The sequence below is a fragment of the Psittacula echo genome (assembly GCF_963264785.1).
Source record: "Psittacula echo genome assembly, chromosome: 16".
NCBI lineage: Eukaryota > Metazoa > Chordata > Aves > Psittaciformes > Psittacidae > Psittacula > Psittacula echo.
The window spans coordinates 6114485-6134852 of NC_137752.1; the positions used below are offsets into that span (position 1 = coordinate 6114485).

General features: G+C 45.9%; 2 protein-coding genes and 1 long non-coding RNA gene across 3 annotated transcripts in view; 1 reads left to right on the forward strand and 2 right to left on the reverse strand.

Moving 5' to 3' along the window:
- Nucleotides 1-9511: 9511 nt before the first annotated feature.
- On the forward strand, nucleotides 9512-16728 carry DYNC2I2 (dynein 2 intermediate chain 2). The gene is made up of 9 exons (XM_080630936.1): nucleotides 9512-9600; nucleotides 10219-10473; nucleotides 11221-11330; nucleotides 13070-13227; nucleotides 13384-13493; nucleotides 14204-14371; nucleotides 14777-15009; nucleotides 15641-15798; nucleotides 16378-16728. The coding sequence occupies exons 1-9, from the start codon at nucleotides 9523-9525 to the stop codon at nucleotides 16614-16616; spliced, it is 1509 nt and encodes a 502-aa protein (XP_080487062.1). The 5' UTR covers nucleotides 9512-9522; the 3' UTR covers nucleotides 16617-16728.
- Nucleotides 14728-16458, reverse strand: LOC308227940. Its single transcript, XR_013958163.1, has 3 exons — nucleotides 16389-16458; nucleotides 15738-15806; nucleotides 14728-14781 (listed from the first exon to the last, which is right to left on the reverse strand). It is a non-coding gene; the product is annotated as an uncharacterized lncRNA (long non-coding RNA).
- Nucleotides 16729-16779: 51 nt separating the features above from the next.
- Nucleotides 16780-20368, reverse strand: part of SPTAN1 (spectrin alpha, non-erythrocytic 1) — a 51131-nt gene continuing 47542 nt past the window's right edge. Inside the window, exons 50-55 of the mRNA XM_080630935.1 lie at nucleotides 19751-19805; nucleotides 19092-19288; nucleotides 18667-18720; nucleotides 18095-18241; nucleotides 17804-17951; nucleotides 16780-17120 (exon numbers count right to left, since the gene is read on the reverse strand). Of these exons, the coding sequence (XP_080487061.1) occupies nucleotides 16995-17120; nucleotides 17804-17951; nucleotides 18095-18241; nucleotides 18667-18720; nucleotides 19092-19288; nucleotides 19751-19805 (727 nt within the window). The 3' untranslated portion in view covers nucleotides 16780-16994. The remainder of the gene's footprint in view (nucleotides 17121-17803; nucleotides 17952-18094; nucleotides 18242-18666; nucleotides 18721-19091; nucleotides 19289-19750; nucleotides 19806-20368) is intronic.

Below are 20368 nucleotides of genomic sequence, written 5' to 3' on the forward strand. Positions count from 1 at the left end.
AGAAGTTCGTGGGAAAACTAATTACAAGAAGTATGCCTAGGTAGAATGATCAGTCACAAATAAAGACACTTTCAAACTGGAATACTACAGTATTTATACTTGGAGGTATTCTGGAATAGTTCTGCCAATGAAATTTTTTATGTAGAAGGCCCTGAAATAATTCACAGAGGAAGTAGCTACTGTCTATTCGGTGCTGCTCTGTCTAAAGAAAGGCTGTAATTTCCTCACAGCTAGGGCAGAAGCTCTGGTGCTAAACAGAGTCTTTCTAATGAGACAAGAGATATGGATAGAAATTCAGGACAGTTACAGTATTATAAATTTAAATGAATGCTGAATTGAAGTTTTAGGATAAACATTGAGGGTAGAGCACTGCTGAGGACTAGGAAAAACTGTACTTTGTGCTTCTGTGGGTTCTCCTGCAAGGCAACTTCCAGATGATCCTCTCCCTCTTCAGTCATGGGAGCAGCATTTCTACAAGATTTATAAACGTTTGCTTTCCAGGATTTTAACTCTGGCCAATTCCCAAAACTCTTATTTCTCATCTCCTCAGGAGTTCTCCAGCAGGAAAACTCTTGCTGAATCCTAAACAAAGTTGAGTAACACTTGAAGATTTGGTCCCTCAGGAACAGCAGTAGAGTTTTACACTATGTGTATTCCATCCATTGTCTTGTTACCAAGTGGCAGCTGGTTTTGTGGGAATCATTAAAAACTGCCCTTGTTATGTAGAGCACCATTGATACTTGAACTCAGGGAGAACAACCTCTGTTTCTATCCAGAAAATATTAGATGAAAATAAACAGTGAAGAGCCAGTATGTTATTTGCAGTTCTGCAGTTTCAAGTTGGCATTGCTCAAACGTTTGCAGAGTGTGTCTTGAGTAGGAGTATAGTGACAGAAAAGGTGAAACAAAAAAGAGGAAAATATGTATGGAACTGGTTTTGCTATAATAATACATCGTACACATTATTCCTTTCATCTGAGAATGTCAAAGCTCATTAAAAAATCCAGTTAAATATTAAAAGCTCTGTGAGGAAAGCAATTATTTTATTGGTAGGTTAACCGAACGTCAGTCATTCAGACTTATTCCTCATTAGAGCCTAAACAGAACTCAAGAATAGATTTAGTCTCCAACTTCAGCTACAGAAAATGCTGTGCGAGTTGCCAACAATGAAGATCTGCAAGTGGAATTTGGTTAATTGCATCAGTCTGTAGGAACACTTACTATTTTTTGGTATTATAATAGGTCTGGGAATCCTGAGAGTTCTGAGAGTGTGATCCCTTTGTGCAAGGTACTGTCTGAACACAAAGGTGGTTCTGGTTTGGAGGAATGTAAAGTCTTTCAGGACATAGTTTGACAAACTATGTTTCAGTGGAAGTTCCTACTTACACATTCCCTACCACACATTCCTTCCCTCTTTCTCTTCACACTGTCCCTGAATTGTGCCAGTGCAGGGTTGAGGTTTTTTGTAGCCTCATGTTAAATCGAATCAGGAAACTGATTTCAATTAGAAGTAGTCCACATAAGCCCCATTTATTTTTAACTCAGACTAGTGCTCAGATCTGCTGCCCTGGTGCAGATGCACAATGACAAAAAGAAAGAGGGTCCCTTGAAGGCAGGAATGAACAAGGAAAGGGTAAGGAACATGTTTAAGTCTTGCTTACTTAGAAGAGGTATTTGTCAAACTGTACCCTTACCATGACATGGTTGCAGTTGTAACTGGTGTGAGAAACAGCAATTTTGGTTTTTTCTTGGTAAGTTTTGTTTAACACAAGCAAGTGAAATATATCAATACACAAACAGCAGCTCTGCCACCTCAGGTGACACTATGTAAACTTTTTCAGACTAGGATTTGAGATCATTGGCAAAAAGTCATCCTTCCCCTTTAGGATTCAAAAAATGACATCTCTCAGAAGTACATGAAGGAAATAACCTTTAAATTCCATGTTTGTTTTCACAGTGGTATGGCTGGAAAATAATTTCATCTGCCTTTGCAAAGGGGGTTGGAGATGGTATAAAACAAAGTAGAGACCATTTCCCTCCCACCACAGTCGTACATCTATTATCTGACTCACCACTTGTGGGACTCCTTTTGGCAGCACTGCTTTTATTGAAAATTCAAGCATGTGAAAATATTGTCTATTTTCAGGTTACTTTGTTCACTGTTTTGTTCAGGTCACTATTTCCTTCCTTTAGAGGTTTGGATCTGAACATTCAGTAAGTGCTGCATATTGCTGTTCTTAAGCCTTGTGAGAAGGACCAGCACAGTGGAAAGGAAGGGGGGAGGGAAGGGAAGGGAGAAATGAAAGGGGAGGAGAGTCCATATCTGAAGAGAGACTCCAGACTAGAGAAATTTTACTGACATCCATTCAGTTTCCAGCAGGGTCTCCTTCAAGGGCTTTTACTGAGATCCAAAGGCCCTTGCAATTCACAGAGGCATTTACATGCAACGTTGCCCTCTGGGAGCTAAGGTATAACTGTACTCCTGGATAATAATAACAAAGAATACTACCAGACTCCTATTGAAATGTCAACCAGGCACTACTGTTGTAGAGGGTAACAAAGAGATGCTAATATAATTAATTATGAAGCCTCAGTACCCTCATTAACACATCTTTAGTGCCTGGATCTTTGAAAATCAGCTGTGTAAAGTGACTGTCAGAGTTAATTCCTTATAAATTGCCTCCTGTCACATCCCAGCACTGCAGCAAGTTCTCTCAGGCCTTATTGATGCTAAGAAATCTGTTAGGGCTTTTTTTTTTCTCCCAGTACCAATGCAGTTATACTGGTGTTATTGAAGTTATAAGTTGTTGCATAAGCAGGAGTTTGTGAGGCCAGAATAGAGCAGAATAAAAATGCCTTTACTCAATCCAGCTTCCACAATTGGTAGCATAAATAGGAAAAAGCTTCTATCAATTACATGGAAAACTAAGGGCAAAAGAAAAACAGGAATGAAAGGTGTCACATCATTTGGCATTAAAATGTTTCCTGACCCTATTTTTTCAACTTGAGGATTGCAGCCAGTTTGCAGCTCTCCCTCCTCCTCCTGCCTTTACCACAGCGTTTCAGCTCCAGGCTTCATTCCAGTGCATCCTCCCTCCCTCCCCACCACTCCCGCTTACAAATATATATTTCAATAGACTTAGGCTACATGGAGTTCCAAAACCAGCATGTAATTGGTGCAATTGTCTTTTACACTTCTCCACAGAGAGCCACATTCATGCCTTCTTAAGCCCTGTTTTGTCATGTTTTCACTCCTTTTTTCGTTTAAGTCAGACTGGCATCTGTACGTGTGTTGGGAACCCTACATACACACTACTGGAAGGAGTTACACAAGCTGACTGCATTGGTGGTTCATTCTCTTATTTCTGAGCACCAGACTACTACATTCTCATTGCGAAAGATAAAGGTGCCACCTTACAGAGGCTATAAAAAGTGATCATTACAAATCACTTGGCATTTTCTGCAGCAGTCAAAACGCTCACAATGACATATCTAATTTGTCTGTACAAGAGAGTCTGCTTCTCTTAATCTTCATGTGCTTTGGAGAAGATGATAATCTTTCTGCAGTGCATAATTTTGTAAAGTTATCTCTGTGTGTTTGTATAATGTGCTCCAGGATCCTTTGGGTTCCTTGTTATACTTGGGATAAGAGACCAATCAAAATGGGATAGTGTGATTTGCCATTTCAGAAGTGGCTTTCATACCAACTATAAGATGCTTTTGCTGGTCTGGCTACACAGCAATATGCAAACCCTAAATGGAGGGGAATAAAAGGAGTCCTTGCGGATTTCTCTTTCTTACTGTGTTAGCTAACATGGTAGGAACGCTATTTTATCCTCCACTCTTCAATTACATATCCAGACCCCAGTAAAGCTATGATGTATGTACTGATCATTCATAGAAATAATGTAGAAGAAATTAAAGTAGCATGCTTGAAATGAAATACACAGATTTCTGAAAAGCCATCAAGAACTATCATGCACATTCTGCTTGTTTGACGTAACTACAAGCCTGATAGTACTGAGTGGAATGGAACTACTTATTTCTCAATGTCCTATTTTGGACACTTCTGCAAAGGATAACTAGTTCTACCGAGATGAGTAATACCTGTCCAATTCTTTTTGAGACAGCCAACTGCTTTATACATGTCAATTAAAATTCCAACAACTGTCTGAGGTACTGATGTACAGAACAGATAAGTAATTTTTAGCCATACATAGCTACTGAATATGGGATTGATTTAAGGGATCTCATAGTTTTCTTCCATGTTGTCAGCAATGCAAAGAGTCAGCTACCTTTTAAGAGTGGCATGCCAGATTGTACTTTTATTTCTGAGATTAGATGGTGTGCATGCTGGTATCAACTCAGCAGGAACTATAGGCTGCTGGAGAGAGAGAGACACTGCCAGTCACTTTATTGACGGCATCAAGCCTCTGTCCAAGGCAGAGGCTCCCAGCTGCCACTGAGTTCAGAGCACCACAACACCTAGGAATTGGGATCCAGAGCCTTTCACAGATGCCTCCTCTGATACGCCACAGCACTTGGTCCTGTGCCAGCTTTTGCTTGCCATTCAAAAGCCACCAGCACGGTGTCTTTGCACCCCTGTGGTGGTAGCCTGCTGCCACCTGCCACAAAGCAAGCTTTCCCTGGTCTCCTTCCCATTTGGGTTACCCTTGACTAAAATCTTTGCCTTATTATTAATGAATATGGAATAGGCAGTACCTGTATAGTGCAAGAAATCATACCTGTGATATTTAAGTAAGGACCCTCTCACTCTAATTCTACAAAGCATAATAGATCTGTGATTGTAATGGAGATGGATTCTTTTTATAATGTATCATGTCTCTAAGTGTATCAGAACTTCAGAAATGAGGCAACATGTTTTCTGCCTAAATTGAAAGTAGTTTTCAAAGCAAACAGGGCACAGCATTTAAAGGGGCTTTTGGGACTGGGGACAGAGAAAAGGAGGTCAGAAATTAGAGAAAATGCACAAGCCCTTTACAAATGGCACTGGAGGATTCACACTGAGTCCACACAAGGACCTGAACCTTCGTTAAGTTACTGAGCATCTAGTAGGCTACATAGACGCTGTGTCCTCGACACTGAACAGCTGCAGTGACCTTTCTTCCCTTCATTTTAGTGAATGTGGAAGTACCTGATGGTTTAAAATCACAGATCTCTGACAAAAAGAAACAGCATGTGTACATTAGCAGTGTGTCCACAAAATATGTATCAGATATGGCTGAAATACCACACTGCAATTTAGGAACTTGAGTCCTGTTCTTTCTTCTGCCATACATTCCCAGCATGATTCAGCAAGTCATCTAACCCTTCCAACTGGAGTTTTCCCTGTCAAAAAGGGTTTTCCCTTCTCCACCTTGCAGAGCACTGGCAAGGGTAAAATAAACAGGCAGTATATTCCAAATATGAGATGAGAAGCATCACAGGTAACACTGCAGATAAACAGACTCCAGTCAATTCATTACTTCTTGCTCTTGCTTTTGAACTCCAAAATTACCACCTATGGTAGTGCAGTGTGGTGCTGCTATCACTAAAAGATTTCAAGAATGAGCTATATCAGACTATTGATGAAACTAAAGAGGTGTCCTTTTAAATAATGCTGCAGATGGTAGGGGTTTCCCAGTTATTTTCCTTTTGGGTAGTATCTCCATTATTTTTCTTTAGGGATGTTTCCATTTAATGCAGACCTCCAGTTCTTCAGTGAGACTAACTTCTACATGGGTAGAGCAAAGAAAACTCAAGCAAATGCCACTCAACATCTAGTTCAAAACTAAACAGTATGGGAGTAACGCATCAGGTATTATCTAGACCCACATAACAAGCACAAAATGTCAGCATAAAGCAGTTCAAGCTCTACATTGCATACCAGGGTTCATTCAAAGGCAGTGCAGCTAACTACTCAGACCTCAGCCAGTCCTCATTTGTCATGCTAGGCAGTTCAGTAGTGCACAGGTTTGAAATGAACTGGGGAAACATAATTGGATTTTGCTGGTTATACTAACCTTATACTAGTTAGGGAGACAAGTAGGTTCTTTGATATAAACCTGTTTTATTTTTTGAAGAGTTCTGTTGTTTGGCTATTTTGTTATTAATAAAGGAGAATATGTAAAAAGTGCTGTCCCTCTGAAGACAGGCATCAATCTGATCCCATTTCAAGCCCCACACTGCCAAACTAAACCCTCAAGAGCTCTGTCCCACTGTCAGACACTCCATCCGTGCTTGAACCGTGCATGTTGTTTTCTTCGTCCTTACTTGCATCTGTTTGGGGTGGCAGGAATGGAAGGGAAGGTGTTAAAGGGGAAGGCTCAGTTAGGTCTCTCTGTTTTGGGGTAGAGACTGCTGTTTTGGCTGTCTGGAGCCTTAACAGAGCTCAGTTGTTTCATTTATCACAGAGGGCAGCTGCTGCACCCACTAGTGGGTGAATTTTTACTGAGCTGTAGCTTAGCCTATTTATTTTGCTCCAAGTCCTAGAAATCAAAGCCTCAGTTGGTGTGTGCAGGGTTGTATCTGGCCTGTTTCTGGTACTTTCTCCCCAGTGCTTCTTCCAACACTGCTTTCTCTTTACCTCTGTCTTCTCTCGTTTGTTTTCTGATGCTGATTTGCTCCATTATGTGAAAGTGAAAACTGATTAATACTTTGTCTCATGAAGCACAAAGAAGAAAAGGCACAGATCAGCACTGCAGTAACAACCACTTTAGAGGGACTTAATAGCTTCAGGCTAGTAACAACCTTCCCTGATTAGCCCTCATTTTACTTTATTTCCAATGTAGTGTTACTATGACAAAACAAAGATCTCTATGTATCTGATACTGCCATGACAGAAAGAAAGATAGGATTTATTGAAATACTGTTGATATATTGAAACCCCAGAAAATCAAGAGATACTGGAATAAAGAAAGATTAAAATACAGTTACTTAGAACAGTAATTTTTTTTTTTTGAGCAGTTTGCTCATTTCTCAGAGCTCTTTGCTCCTCTCTCATCCTCAGGGAAGGAAAAGTCCAGACAGGTACCATATTATGTGGAACTTGCACTACATTTGCAGTAACTTTGCATATTACTGCTGAAGAAAATGTTGATTTAGTTTTGGTCTGTTTCACGTATTCAATTCCAGTTTTCTTATCTCTTTGCCATCTCAAAACCCCACCAACATTCTCCTTAAATTCCCTCTGTCAAGTTATTTAGAGTTTTTCAATTGCTGTTTGTGCTCAGCATTTTTATGATGCAGACTGTATATAAATTCACGCTTGTAATATTTACTCTCCTACCAAACAGTAATAATCCTTGGCAGTTCTAATCATACCAATTAAAGATAATTTAGTGGTGACTTAAAATCATCTATTTATAGATGATAAATCTTAAACATTAAGATCCTCTTGAAAAACCCACTCTACTATTGGGCTCAAGTATTTAGTATCAGTTATTCAACAAAGTAAATGCAGATTAGAATTTACTTCCTGCATTTATTTGCAGAAGAAAAACTCATTCAACAACAGTCACTTTATGAACTTTTAATAGGGCTGTTGAATTTGAATGGAAAATACATTTTTTTTTTCATTAAGGGATAGATTATCTCGTCACTGGCTTGTGTCTTCAAGATGATCTCATAAAAAATAGGCATTTCCCAGTAAGTGCTATACTAAGATTTCACCAACAATAGCAGCAGAGCACTGGTTTATGATACAGCGGTTGAGTTCCTAAATGAATACACTGAGGCAGAACATCAAGTATTTTCTCCAGAGGAGGGTCTGGAATCCTGCTGTCACAAAACCAGTGCATTGTTTCCAATACTCTTAAAGCTGCTTTGTAAATGGATGTTTAAAAGAAGGTGGAAAGGGAAGACTGAATGGGAAATAAAGATGGTAAAGTTGTCTCAAACTCAGGGCTACAGACACTTGGTTGAAAATCTAGAGTCTTAGAGCTGTGGCTTTTCAGGTGTTTAACTTGTGTTAAAATTGGTACAAAGGACAACAGAGTATGCTTTTAGTGTTGTAATTCACATCCTAACATCCTTGTTCTTAGCAGTGCTACGGAGCATCAGAGCATCGTCAAGTTCCACACAAACCAGAGGCAGAATCACAGGATTGAGATCTGGAGGCTTCAGTTCCATCAGGACCTTTTTTCCTTACTTCTGAAGGAGGTACCACTTAACCTTTCTGCTTCAGTTTCACTGTCTGTAACAGCTCTTTATCACGGGTTTTAGGGACTTTTATTTCACAATTACTTGTGATTCCTCAAAGCCACTGTGCTCAGCTCTGACACTGGATTCACATGTGCTAAAGCAGCACTGTGTCTGTTCCCACAAGCGCCTACTCTGTATCCTGTAATCCCGGTTTTTACATAGAGGCCAAACTCCTTCCCAGCAACAGCAGCAGTAACGCTGCCGAAGTTAGCGTGTCTGTGCCTGCTTATGCGAGGGCTAAATTTAGCCCGTGTGTTCATCGTTGTTGTCCCAGTGGAGTTACAATTAGAAAAAACCCTTAAGCACAGTCATACCCATTAGGAATAATTACTTAAGGAGCCTGTGACACCACTAAACGTTTCTGCAGACACAAGCAGCACAATCGTCGTCCGGCTGTAGCCGCACCAACAGGCAGATGTTGTACCCAGATACTTAGACCTCCCAGCTCCTGGGAGGAGAGCTGCCCAGCAACCCTGCTGGTGTGCATCGAGTTCGTAGTGATGTTAAGTAGTACAAAGCACTGTAATTCCTTTCTCCAACCCAACAAACGTAAAAACGAACTCGATACACACCAGGCTTTACACACACAGCTTGACTGCCCTACCTCATTTCCTCAGCAAGCACACGCTGTACACGCTAACCCAAGCGGCGCACTGAACCTTGTGTTTCTATGATTACTGACAATTCCTTCTCAGCAGGGAGGGCGGCTCCGCAGTGGAGCCCCAGGCCTGTTTCCGAGCTGCACCGCGGCTTCTACTGGCCGCACTCCGCGACCGACACCCGCGGCTCCAGAGCACACACAGAAACCACAGTCCGCACCCCTGGGCGCCGCCAGCCACCGAGCCCCAGGCTGCTGCTCACACCGCAGCCATCTCATATCCCCCCCTACTCCGCGCTCGGCTTTGTCGCCTCTCTGCTCCCGGCGCCATCTTAACTCCGGGCAGCCGCCGCGCTCTCCCGTCAGCGCTGCCACTTTGTGCCCGTGGCGGCGCGGCGATACCAGCCGGGGCTCAGCATGGGTATGGCTGGGGTGGCCGAAGGGGAGAGAGAAGGAGAACCCCCAGCCAGCCCCACGGCATTAACAACGTGGCGGCTGAGGCGCCCGCCGGTGCCAGCCCGTACCCCACATGGAGCCCTGCCCGCCCAGCACAAACCCTCATTCCCTTCCCCAACATGGCATCCGCCCGCCTCAGTTTACCGCTTGCACGCCAGCCGCCCTGTCGCCCGAGGTGACGTCATTCCTCCGCGCCTCACCCGTTTCCACGGTAACCGCAGAGCGGGCGGTGGGAGCGCGCTGGGTCACGGCCCCTTCTCGCCGCCATGTTCACGGACATCTCCGCGCCCGGCGCCGATGTGGAGTCGCTGTGGAGAAGCGCCCGGAGCACCCGCTGCGAGGCGGTGAGACCCCGAGGGACCCCGTGGGGCCTTGGACCGCGCTCTTACGCCGGCCCGAGCGGCCGGGCCGGGGGCAGCTGTTCCTTTCCCCTATCCTGAAGGGGTGGCCTTGTCCCTCGGTGAAGGCCCCACCAGGGTTTTGCTGCTCCAGCTCGGCGCGGAAGGAAACGTTCCCCTCAGTTCTTCACATCCCTACCCCTTTACAGCACTTTACTTATTTAGGCCCCTTATATAAATTGGCAAAGAAACACAGGTGCAGCAGCCACAAAATTGGTACGTTGGGAACTGATAACACTGCTTGCTGTCATGTTTGCCATTACTTCTGGAGGCTTGCATCCCTTTTGCTTTCTCTTACCCTCCCCATTCTATGCTGTAGAGCACGTGGCCCAAATTTGACTGGCATGCAGGTATCCCTGCTTCAGATCAGATCATGTGAAGGTCACAAATGCATCACCAACACTCAGACAATTACACAGGCACCCTCCTGTTAGCCATGAACCAGAGGTGTGCAAACATGCTTGAATATCTCTGAAATGCCAAGAAGGGGAAGATGCCTTGAATGTTTTGTGCAGTGCTCTTTATTTATGTTTGCATTAGAGACTCTCTGTCTTCTTTTACTAGAAAAGCTGCCAGACTAGGAAAATTTCAACAGTGGAAACTGCAACGCAGTCTCATACCAGCCGAGATGCCAGTGTGCAGACAGAGCAAAGTACAGATGCTCTCTGTGACTTCCAGCAAAAGGTCCAAGTAGATTACGCTGGCCTTCGGTCATTCCTTCAGAGAGTGGAGGACACTGTTATCAAAGAGCTAAAGAAAAACTGGGAAAGCCGTGCCTTTGATGGCTTTGAAGTGAACTGGACAGATCAGAATGAAACAGTAAGTTGACAGAATTCAGATCCTTGTCTTTACCCCAGCAGAACCAGTTGCAGTGGCTCAAACTCGTTAGTTCTGTTTCTTACAGCTCTGATTGTTCTTGCCAGATTCTAATCATTAGTCATTACTTGGTGGTTTTCTTCCCACCTGGTCGTGGCCTGGCCTTGCCTGGTAAAGCTGTTCTTCCTGCTACTGACTGTGTGGCAGTAGCTTTGTGAGAATGAAGCCCGCAGTTAGTGTAGGTTTGTCCTCACCTTCCAGCAGCTGCTTTAGAGCATGCCAGGCAAGCAGGTATCTAGAAACAGTTGCTAGTTTTTTTTCTAGTATCTAGTATCTAGTATCTAGAAACAATGATTTGGCAGCTCTTCCTGCTTAAGTTATATTTGTTGAGTGTATGGTGCTCAAGAGTGGAAGCAATTTGTATCAGTCAGTGCGTGTTGGTACCACTGTTTTCAACCCATCGCTTGTGAAGCAAGTGCTAGACTCATACTTGGGGGGCTGTTATAAATCCTTATAGCACAGCTTTCCAGAGCTGTAGTGCAGCCCCTGAGGTGTGTGCTCTGTGAGAGGCAGTTACGAGGTAACAGGTAGGTAGGGTCAGGTTTTGTGTGGGGCTTTTTTGCAGGTAGGAATTCCACAACTTTTCTACATGTATCTGTGCTGCTTGGGCAGAGGGGAAGCCGGCACTGTGCCGGGGGTGTGCACAGGTCCCATTTCTCTGCTTCAGTGCTTGAACTCGATCTCTTCCAGGTGTTGTGTTTGCATACATTGTCATACCCAGAGGCTCAGGATCAAAACCTGCAGGTTACCAGTGTCTCATGGAATGCAACCGGATCCGTTGTTGCATGTTCGTATGGCCGGTGAGTACATGACTGGATTGAGAGTGCAGCAGAGCTTGAGCTGGCTTTTAAGGTTGACCTGAGTTTTAAGTATGGTCACTTTCTCTGCATTTCTAAACTGTGTATATATATATATATATATACACACACCTTATGCAAGTTAAATAATTCATATTCAAAGAAACAATGTCTTAGGGCAGTCTTAAATGACAGCTTATACTTCTTCTCCTTCCCCCTGCCCCCAGAATGGATGCACATACTCTCACTGGTTTATTTCTAGATAGATTCTGTTTGGAAAGAAAATGTAGAGAGCAGATGCACTTGCAAATCTGTGTAGGTGAGGTTTGGAAGTACGTGCTTATCTTTGCTGAAGATCCTGTTGTTTTAATGTGGTCTCTCAGCACCCTGGATGAACCTGGCACCTGTTCACGCGTGCGCCTGATGCCATGGACATGTGCTAACACACACTTAAGGATTTCTGACACGAGGGTTGGAAAAACATTCATCGAGTCCAGTGAATGTCTACAGCAGCTTCTCCTTTCTGTGCCCGGCTGCTGCCCTTATTAGTTTTTTATTCCACTGCCATTTCTTAGATTAAAAGCCCCAGCAAAAAGGGTATCCACAAGGGAATGCGTAGGGAAGAGTAAAACAGGGCAAACCTGTATGTTACTTGCTCCTTCTGCTCTCCCAGGCTACAGCTGTTTTCAGATGAGAATGTGGTTTCTGTGTCTGTGGTTACCCTCAGTACAGTTCCCTTCCACAAACTCCTACAGTGTCTGTGAATTTGTGTAAACTTGTAGCGTCTACAACATCCTTTAATAAGGAGCTTCACAGCTCAGTTACCCATTGGATGAAATTTGTGCCTTTTATTTGATCACATCTCTTCCAATAGAAGAATTAAGAGCATCAACTAAAGGCAGTAGAAGTCAGGCTCAAAATCGTTGCTTCCTGTCCCAACCACTGACTGTTCTGTAGATCTCTGTCCTCTGTATCATCTCCTTGTAGCAAGAAGGGACATCACAGGGGTCAGCTTGGTGCTGGTGGCAGAAATCCATGTAACATTTTGGCAAGTGCAAGGAATGAACTGGATAGAAATAACAAAGGAAGTAGCTGGTGGCTGTCAGCATCCCAGAGTAATAGTTCATGATCCACTTCTGGCAAACAAGTACAAAGGGCATGGAACTGGACTGAATTCTAGAGCCGGGGTGTGCAGCATGATTTGTGCAGGGTCACCAGCACCATTTGGTGGTTGTGAAGAGTGTTCTCTGTTCCTGTGGAGGCACCTGGGCTTCAAATCACGCTGCTTCTCTCGGGCCAACCAAGGCTCCTGTGAGCCCTCCAGGTAAGGTACTATTTCACAGTGTATTCCTAGGCCCTGGATCTTTGAGTGCTCCTTTAGAGGAGATGTGGTTTGCAACTCAGCCAGTTTGCAAATCAGCAGCAATTCAGTCTCTTTACATTTTCATTCCCAGATACTCACAGCAACTTTCTCTATGGACCCTTTATATTGTTCCCATTATTTGAATGGTCAGTAGGTCTTAGAATAGTGAATCGTATCCGAGATTTACTTGCTGGCACTTTGTAAGTACACTGACACATACTGTATATATACAAGCCTGCAGAGAACTTCTATCACCTTATGATCCCCTCTCCTCAATTTTTCTTCAAGCCACAAAGCGGAACATCTAAGTGCCCTATGGACACCAGATATGGATCCTCTGTGGAGCAGACAAGGCAAGACACAGCTTTCTCTTTTTCAGGTTGGACGATGGGGACTGGAGCACAGAAAAATCCTATGTTTGTACCTGGAATCTGGACAGACGAGGGTTGAACCCGAAGCACCCTGACCTAGTGGTGGATGTTCCCAGTTCTGTCATGTGCCTGGCTTTTCACCCTTCCCAGCCTTCGCTGATAGCTGGTGGGTTGCTCTGACTCTGTCTGAAATGCATTTCTGAAATGAATTTCTGAAATTCTCATTTCCTTCAGCTTGAATCATTTTCTTCCTCTTACTCAGCTTTGTTTATGCATTTGTTCTGAGCTCTCTGACCTCAGTGTTCCATCTTTGTCCTTTCAGGTGGCCTCTTCAGCGGGGAGCTGGTGGTGTGGGACACCAGCAGAACAGAGGACCCGGTGATCTTGAGGACAGGGATGACGGATGACACTCACACAGATCCAGTCTATCAGGTAACAGAGAACAGCTACAGCAGATGGGGCTGGGGCAGACGAGCAGTCTCATGACTATTTCACCCCTTCAGTTCCTGTCCACAGCCAGGCTGCTGGTTCAGTGGTTACATTCTCTTTTGGCTGGATGTTTTCCCCCAGATCCATCTACTGAAACAGGCATTTGCTGAATTTGACACAATTTAAAAAATAACTTCTCACTATTCAGGGTAAATCAGGAGTTGTCCTGTTCCTGTGCTGCAACTCTTTCTTGATGCAGATGCAGCCAACGCCACTTACGATCAGCAAAGTGTTGCTGATCCTTAGTAGGAAGCTTAAAGCTACACCCTTTAAGGGTGTCAGAGTCTCTCTTCCTGCTGCTTTTCATCCTTCTGGGGTCCTGTGACTGGGCAGTCTGTGTTATTTTCATAACGGAAAGTCAGCAAAACGCCGTTTATGGCTGGGTGAAAGTGCTGTAAACACCGTCTCAGAAGCGATGGCAGATGAACCACAGACGCTGCAATACCTCGTGCAGCCCTGGACACCCAAACACATTTCTATCCTAGCACTTCCATCCCTGTGCCAGCTCCCAGCAGCAGCTGGGTTGGTACCAGGATCAGCGGCTGCTGCTGGGCTCTGCTCCCATGTCATCCTGGGGGGATCAGGGGACTGCCAAGCAGGGGCTGGACCACTCTGCTGTTCCCCTTATCCTGAGCTCATGGTGTTTGGAACAGGTGAACTGGTTGCCTGATGCCAAGCACAGAAACCAGTCCCGGCTGCTGAGCGTGTCGACAGATGGGAAGATCCTGGTGTGGAGGGAGGAGCGAGAAGGGCGGCTGGTCCTGGCTGAAGGCTTTGCCTTGGTGGCACAGCAGATCCCTCGTAGTTCTTGGCTGAAGAAGGTGAGTTCAGCAGTTCAAGGAGGGCTGATCTTACAAAACCACTCCAAATGCTAGAGCCCATGTGGCAGAGCTCACATCCCACATGAGAAGGGCCAGGAAAAGCCCCTCTTGAAGAGATGCACTAACCGTTGCTCCCCATCTCCTTTGCCATACTGGAATCACTCCTTGGAAGACTGACAACAGGTGCGGTTTTGCCATGCTCTAAAGAGAAGCTGTTGGGATGGAGGAAGAGACCTTGCTTGTAGTTATATTAATTGACGTGAATCCCCTCGTAGGAGGGTTCTGCAGAGGTTAAAGGCTGAGCAGTGCTACAGATATGGTGGCTGGTGCCAGCTGTGCTGCTCCAGATGCATGTGTGTTCACTGGCGGCCCTGGCTCTCACAGCAGCTTTGTCTCTTCTCCCAGGTCACCTGTGGAGAGGCAGCGGTCGGTGTGACCTCGCTGTCTTTCTCCCACTTCGATCCCCGGGTGTTCGTCGTGGGTGTGGAAGGTGGTTACTCCCTGCAGTGCTGCACGGCCGCAGTGACACCGGCTCTGCACCACACAGGCAGCTCTGTGCCGCTGCGGGCGCCGGCGGAACTTGCCTTCTCCCCGCACGGTGGCCCTGTGTACTCCGTGAGCTGCTCCCCCTTCCACAGGCAAGTGCTGGGCACCAACACTGCTGCTGCACCTCAGGCACAGTTACTGCCTGGCTCTAAAAACCCACTTTTCAGGTAGCCCCAGGGGCTGGAAGCGTGTGTCCAGCAGCAAAGAATTTCTTCCAAACACCTAATATAAGTCTCCCCTCTGTCAGTTTAAAGCTGTGACCCCTTGTCCTGTCCCTGCATGCCCTTGTCAAAAGTCCCTCTCCAGCTGTCTTTAAGTGATCTGCCCATCAGAAATCTTACTGGTACCTGCCTGAATTTGAACTGGATCTACCATCTCTGCTTGCAGTTTACCCACCACCCATAGAAGAGGCCCCACACCATGTTTCTATGAAATGTGCTGACAGCGCTGGTTTGCATCTAATTTGCAGGAGACAAACGTGACTCCAACAAAGCCCATCCCTGGCTCAGCAGTTCTCAGGCCTCTGGGCCACACAAACCCTCATTAAACTTAATTGAGGGCAGTGACAAAGCTGCATCTCCACAGCCCAGGGTACGGGTTGGTAATCACTGCTTCAGGCAAAGCAATACTCTACTGGCCAAGGTCATGCTCCTTCACTGATCTTTAGTCTGTATCTTTAGCAGTAAAGCAAAATAAGTTGTTTCTTGTTCCTCCCTCCCCCAGGAACCTCTTTCTGAGCTGTGGGACTGACGGACAGGTCCACCTGCACTCCATGTTGCAGACACAACCCCTCGTTTCTCTTCAGTTATCAAAGAAATACCTGTTCTGCGTACGCTGGTCTCCAGTCCGACCACTCGTCTTTGCAGCTGCATCGGGTGAAGGCAAGTACCTGCAGGAGCTTGCTCTTAGACAGGGAATTGGGATCATTCTGGGTATTAATTAGTCCAAGTCAGTTGTAGCGATGACACTTCCCAGGAGCAGACAGCAGTGACCATGTTTGCACTGTGGTTATCAGTGCGATAGGTAACTTTTAACTCTAGCCAAGACTACATCGGTCACAGTTACGTTTCACTTTTGATGGTATCTCGTCTGCTGCTGCCCCAACCACTCACAGGTATAACTTGGTGAGAGCATCCTGGCTACAGCTTACTTTGGTCTTCCTCGGTTTTCACATTTGCTTCTAGAGCAAACGATTTAAACAGAAACTTTCCTTAGCAAATTGCCCAAGTTCTGGGTTAAGGAACAGGGATGTGGCAGCACTTGGCTGCCTGGTTTCAGGTCTCTGACAGCGGAACAAATCCACACTGTCCTGCAGTGATGTCAGGTGCCTGTCACAGCTCAGACACCATCCAGAGGGAAGGGAAACGGGTTAAAGAGAACAACTCTGAGCTCCAGCCTAACTACTCTGCTGTTAAATACACTGACCACTGCTGTTAAGCTGCAGTAACTGTGTTTTACAGGAGAGGTGTACCTCTTTGACTTTGAGAGGAGCTCGCAGAAGCCGGCTGTATCCATGAAGCAGGCTGCAGGCGAACACCCCGTGTACTGCTTGGAATTCAACGTGAAGCAAACTCATCTCCTGGCCGCAGGGGATGCCACCGGAGCCATCAAAGTGTGGCAGCTCAGTTCAGACTTCACTGAGCAGCGACCCAGGGAAGTGACACATCTGGAGCAGCTGGCAAGTGAGAGCACGGAGTGAGGTGGCAGCACAGCCACCTGCAAGAAGCCTGGTACTTCTCTGCCTCCACAAGTTTTCCACTCACCTCTTCTACAGCATTGACCCGAGAAACACTTCGCTATGACAGTGGGAGTGTCCTCCATGCATCAGTTAAACTCTTATTTAACCATGAAACACAAGCTGCTGTGGTTCGACCAGTAACTTTTATTGAAGCACACTGCACCATGTTTTGTTTTCCCTAAGAGTTTTAAGCTAAGCAGTTTAAGGTTACATCATAAAGTAACATTGATTATTGTAGAGCACAAAGAGAGAGAGAGAGAGAGAGACACATGCAGAGCTACAGTCAGCAAACGTGAGCGTGTCCTTCGCATCTTTTGGTACTAGTGGGGGTTTTTCAGATCAATTCACAAAGAGTGAACGTGTAAATTCTATGTAGTCGTAGGCAGAAGGAAGTTCTCTGCCTTTGCCGTCCATGTAGGGCTTCATGTGAGAGATGCAGTAATCGGCTTGTTCCCGGGTCAGGTTCTGGAAGACAGAAACATAGAGGTGGAGACGAATGCTTGGGCTGCGGAGGGGCAGTCATGGAGGCGGCCCGTTCCCAGCAGCACAGGGCCAGGGGTGTGGAGCTACACCCAGCCTGGAAATGCACTGGCTGTTGGCACAGTTGGCTGAGGTTGGAAGGTCTGACCTGTGCTTCCCACCAAAGAACACAGAGCAGGTAACTGATATGAGGAAGTAGTGCAACCTCTTTGTTTCTCTGCCAGCTGGTGGGTTCAGACAGGAAAAACCTGCTGTCCTGGCAGGGCAGCGAGAGGGAGGAGACGTTTCTACTGTCTGAGCTTACCCTTAAGTTTCTCTCCTTTGCACCACTGGAGAAACATCTCCCTCTAGTCTCCACAGTGATGAAAAGTAACTATCAGTCTCTGAGGACAGTGAACACCCTCCCAGGCCTAAAGCAGCTCTTCTTTTACTCAGCCTCAGTAGTTCTTTGGCAGTTAAATCTTTTCCTGTTCCTCTCAGAGCCAAGAAAGCAGGTAAGGGCCATCACCATCATCCCTGCTTTAGCTGCAGAGGGCACCTTGGCAGGTTTGGACCTAACACAACACCAGTGACTCGAACCTCTAAGCAACTGGTGCCCATCTTTGTTAACAACTTAGAAACACAACCCTTCTATCATCCTTCCCCACTGGGCCACAGCCAGCACATACTTGGTAGAGCTCCTCCTTGGTCACGTAGGGCTTCCCCTCTGAGCTGAGGGCACGGAAAGCACTCTCGATCTCCTCGCTGGACTTCACGTTCTCTGTTTCCCTACTGATCATGAAGGCCATGTACTCCTGCAGTGAGACGTGTCCATCCCTGCCAGGGAAACACAGCGTGAGCCCTGCTGCCCATCAGCGCACAAAGCACAGCGCTTCTGTACCTGCCTGAGGGGTCTTGGCTTTTCTGGGAGGAGCCTTAACGAAGGGGAGCATCAACACCACATTTTCTACAGTAAGTACCTGTTGGGATCGACAGTGTCAAGGATTGCCTCAAATTCTGGGTCTGGCTCTCCTTCCTCAACCATAGGCAGGTCGTAGCCGAGAGAGCGCAAGCAAGACTTAAACTCCTGGTGGTTAAGTCGTCCAGATTTGTCCTTGTCAAAGTGCCTAAAAACATAAAACCAGAGCTCACATTTTTAAGTGTCAGCTGGTGAGTACCAAAAGCGATAAAGTGGGCTGAAAACCACAACAGATTACAACTAGTCCAGTGTTCTGGACAAATGAGCTTGAATCAATCAATAGTTCTGTCTCACATGCACAAAAAGTAAGCACAAATTCTTTGCTTTGCCTAAAAAGCATCCAAAAATGGCTGTATTCCCAGCTGGAATTCCCTGGCACTCCTGGTTCCTGTCCTCGTGCCCAGGAGAGGCTCTGTGTTTCTGGAGGCTCTCACCATCTGGCAGCCGTCAGAGCAGCTCAGCACAAACCGGGGCAGACAACAAAGGAGCTGGAAACAGCTCAGTCAGAGAACCCTATGAACAGGAGCCATCCACGCGCCAAGAAGCCTCTTGCGAGCGTTCCCCTGCACTCACTTGAACATCATGCTGAACTCCTTCAGGGCCTCCTCTGTCACTCCAGTCGTGTTTCTGAAAAGGAAGAAGCAAAACTGGTGAACAGCTCCTGAACTGCAGAACTCTGCTGGTGCCCCAAGCCAGCGGCTGCATCAGAAGGTGAGGACCAGGAGCAAACAGTACATTACAGCACTACAGTTCAATAGAATCAATCCATTTCCCTAAGATCCTGTCGTTGCTAATGGCCAACAGGAACTATTTCCAAAACTCCTAATTTCATCCTTCTGAGGACAGCCAGGAGGTGGTTGGGATTTATAAGCTCCCTACATCCGTAAGAGCATACAACTGTTAGCAAAGACCATACAAGGGTTGTTTTTAGATATGGGTAGATGTCTCACATCTTCTATTGCCCCCCAAGCCCAACACATGCATGAGCCAGGCAATACCGAGCTTGGATTTGCTGTTCCAGGTTGTGCTGCATTCTCATGCCCAGCTGATCAAGCTGGTCCCACTGCTGGGCCAGCCCCACGGTGCTGTGTTCTGTGTATTTGTTGTCCAAGATCAGTGCCTCTTCCATGGCTGCTCCAAGGTCCTCGATCTTCTTCAGTTGGCTTCTCATAGCTCGGATCTCCTGGTGCTTGCGCTGGTGGGAAGGAAGAGGAGAGAAATCAAGTAGCACAACCCCCCCCCCTTAAATGGTTGGACACAGGCTGGCAGGGGAAGGAGGGCTCTAGTCTTTTTCTGCTGGGATTATATATACATATACTGGAATTTGTAAAATCCTACTCAACAATGTTCCTCCTTGTGCACACTATTGGAAAGCAACAGGGTTTACAAACCACTTCTTAAGCCAAAACCCCCTGACTGGGAAACATGCTGGAAATACTAGATCCTCCCTGCCCCTACCCTGCTCATTAATAAAAATAGAACAAAAAGGAAAATGTTATCAGTGTTGTTTTGTGGTTGTGATCAGACATCAGGTATGTGAACAGATAATCCCAAAGGTCCCTTCAGTACTTGGAATGTGAGCAGTCACTTAGGATTTTACCATGGAATGACACGCATTTCCAGCCCCACCCCAATTCCATGTTTTAGCATCACTTACTTTAGTAGCTTCCAACTGTGATTCTAGCGTTCCCGATTCCTCCACCATGCACGACCTAAACACAGAATCACAGTGAGAGAATGCACTTATCCCAGAAAAAATGGCAAGTGGGGCTTGAAATTAACAGTCCTTCCTTGAAAATAAAGACCCTCACAGCAGCCTTGTTCTCCTATAGATATTTGAACACTGGTTTTGTGTTTTGTTATGACTCATCCTGTTTCAGATGGACATGTGTTTGATTTTTATCTCTTTATATAGTTAATTTCTAGCCCCATTTAAAGGCAACACCATCAGCAGCCACACTTCATGCCAGATCCAAAGCACCCACTTTACTGGACCTAATGAAATTAGGAACTTGGTGGAGTCCCACCCCGCTCCCCCGTGCCCAGCACACACACACCCCCCAACAACAGGTGATTCCCTGGAGATGGGCTCTGCTTGCCAGTGGGGTACAGGGGCTCTACAGAGGGATGTTACATGAGGATAAAATGGGGGAAAAAGATGTTGAAAACTACTGGTTTGGTGTAAAAGTAATCCTAGCATGGCACAATCACTGCAGGAAGCCACAGACCTCCCCTACCCTGCAGGGGCTGGGGGACAGTTGCCCTTCCCACCTCC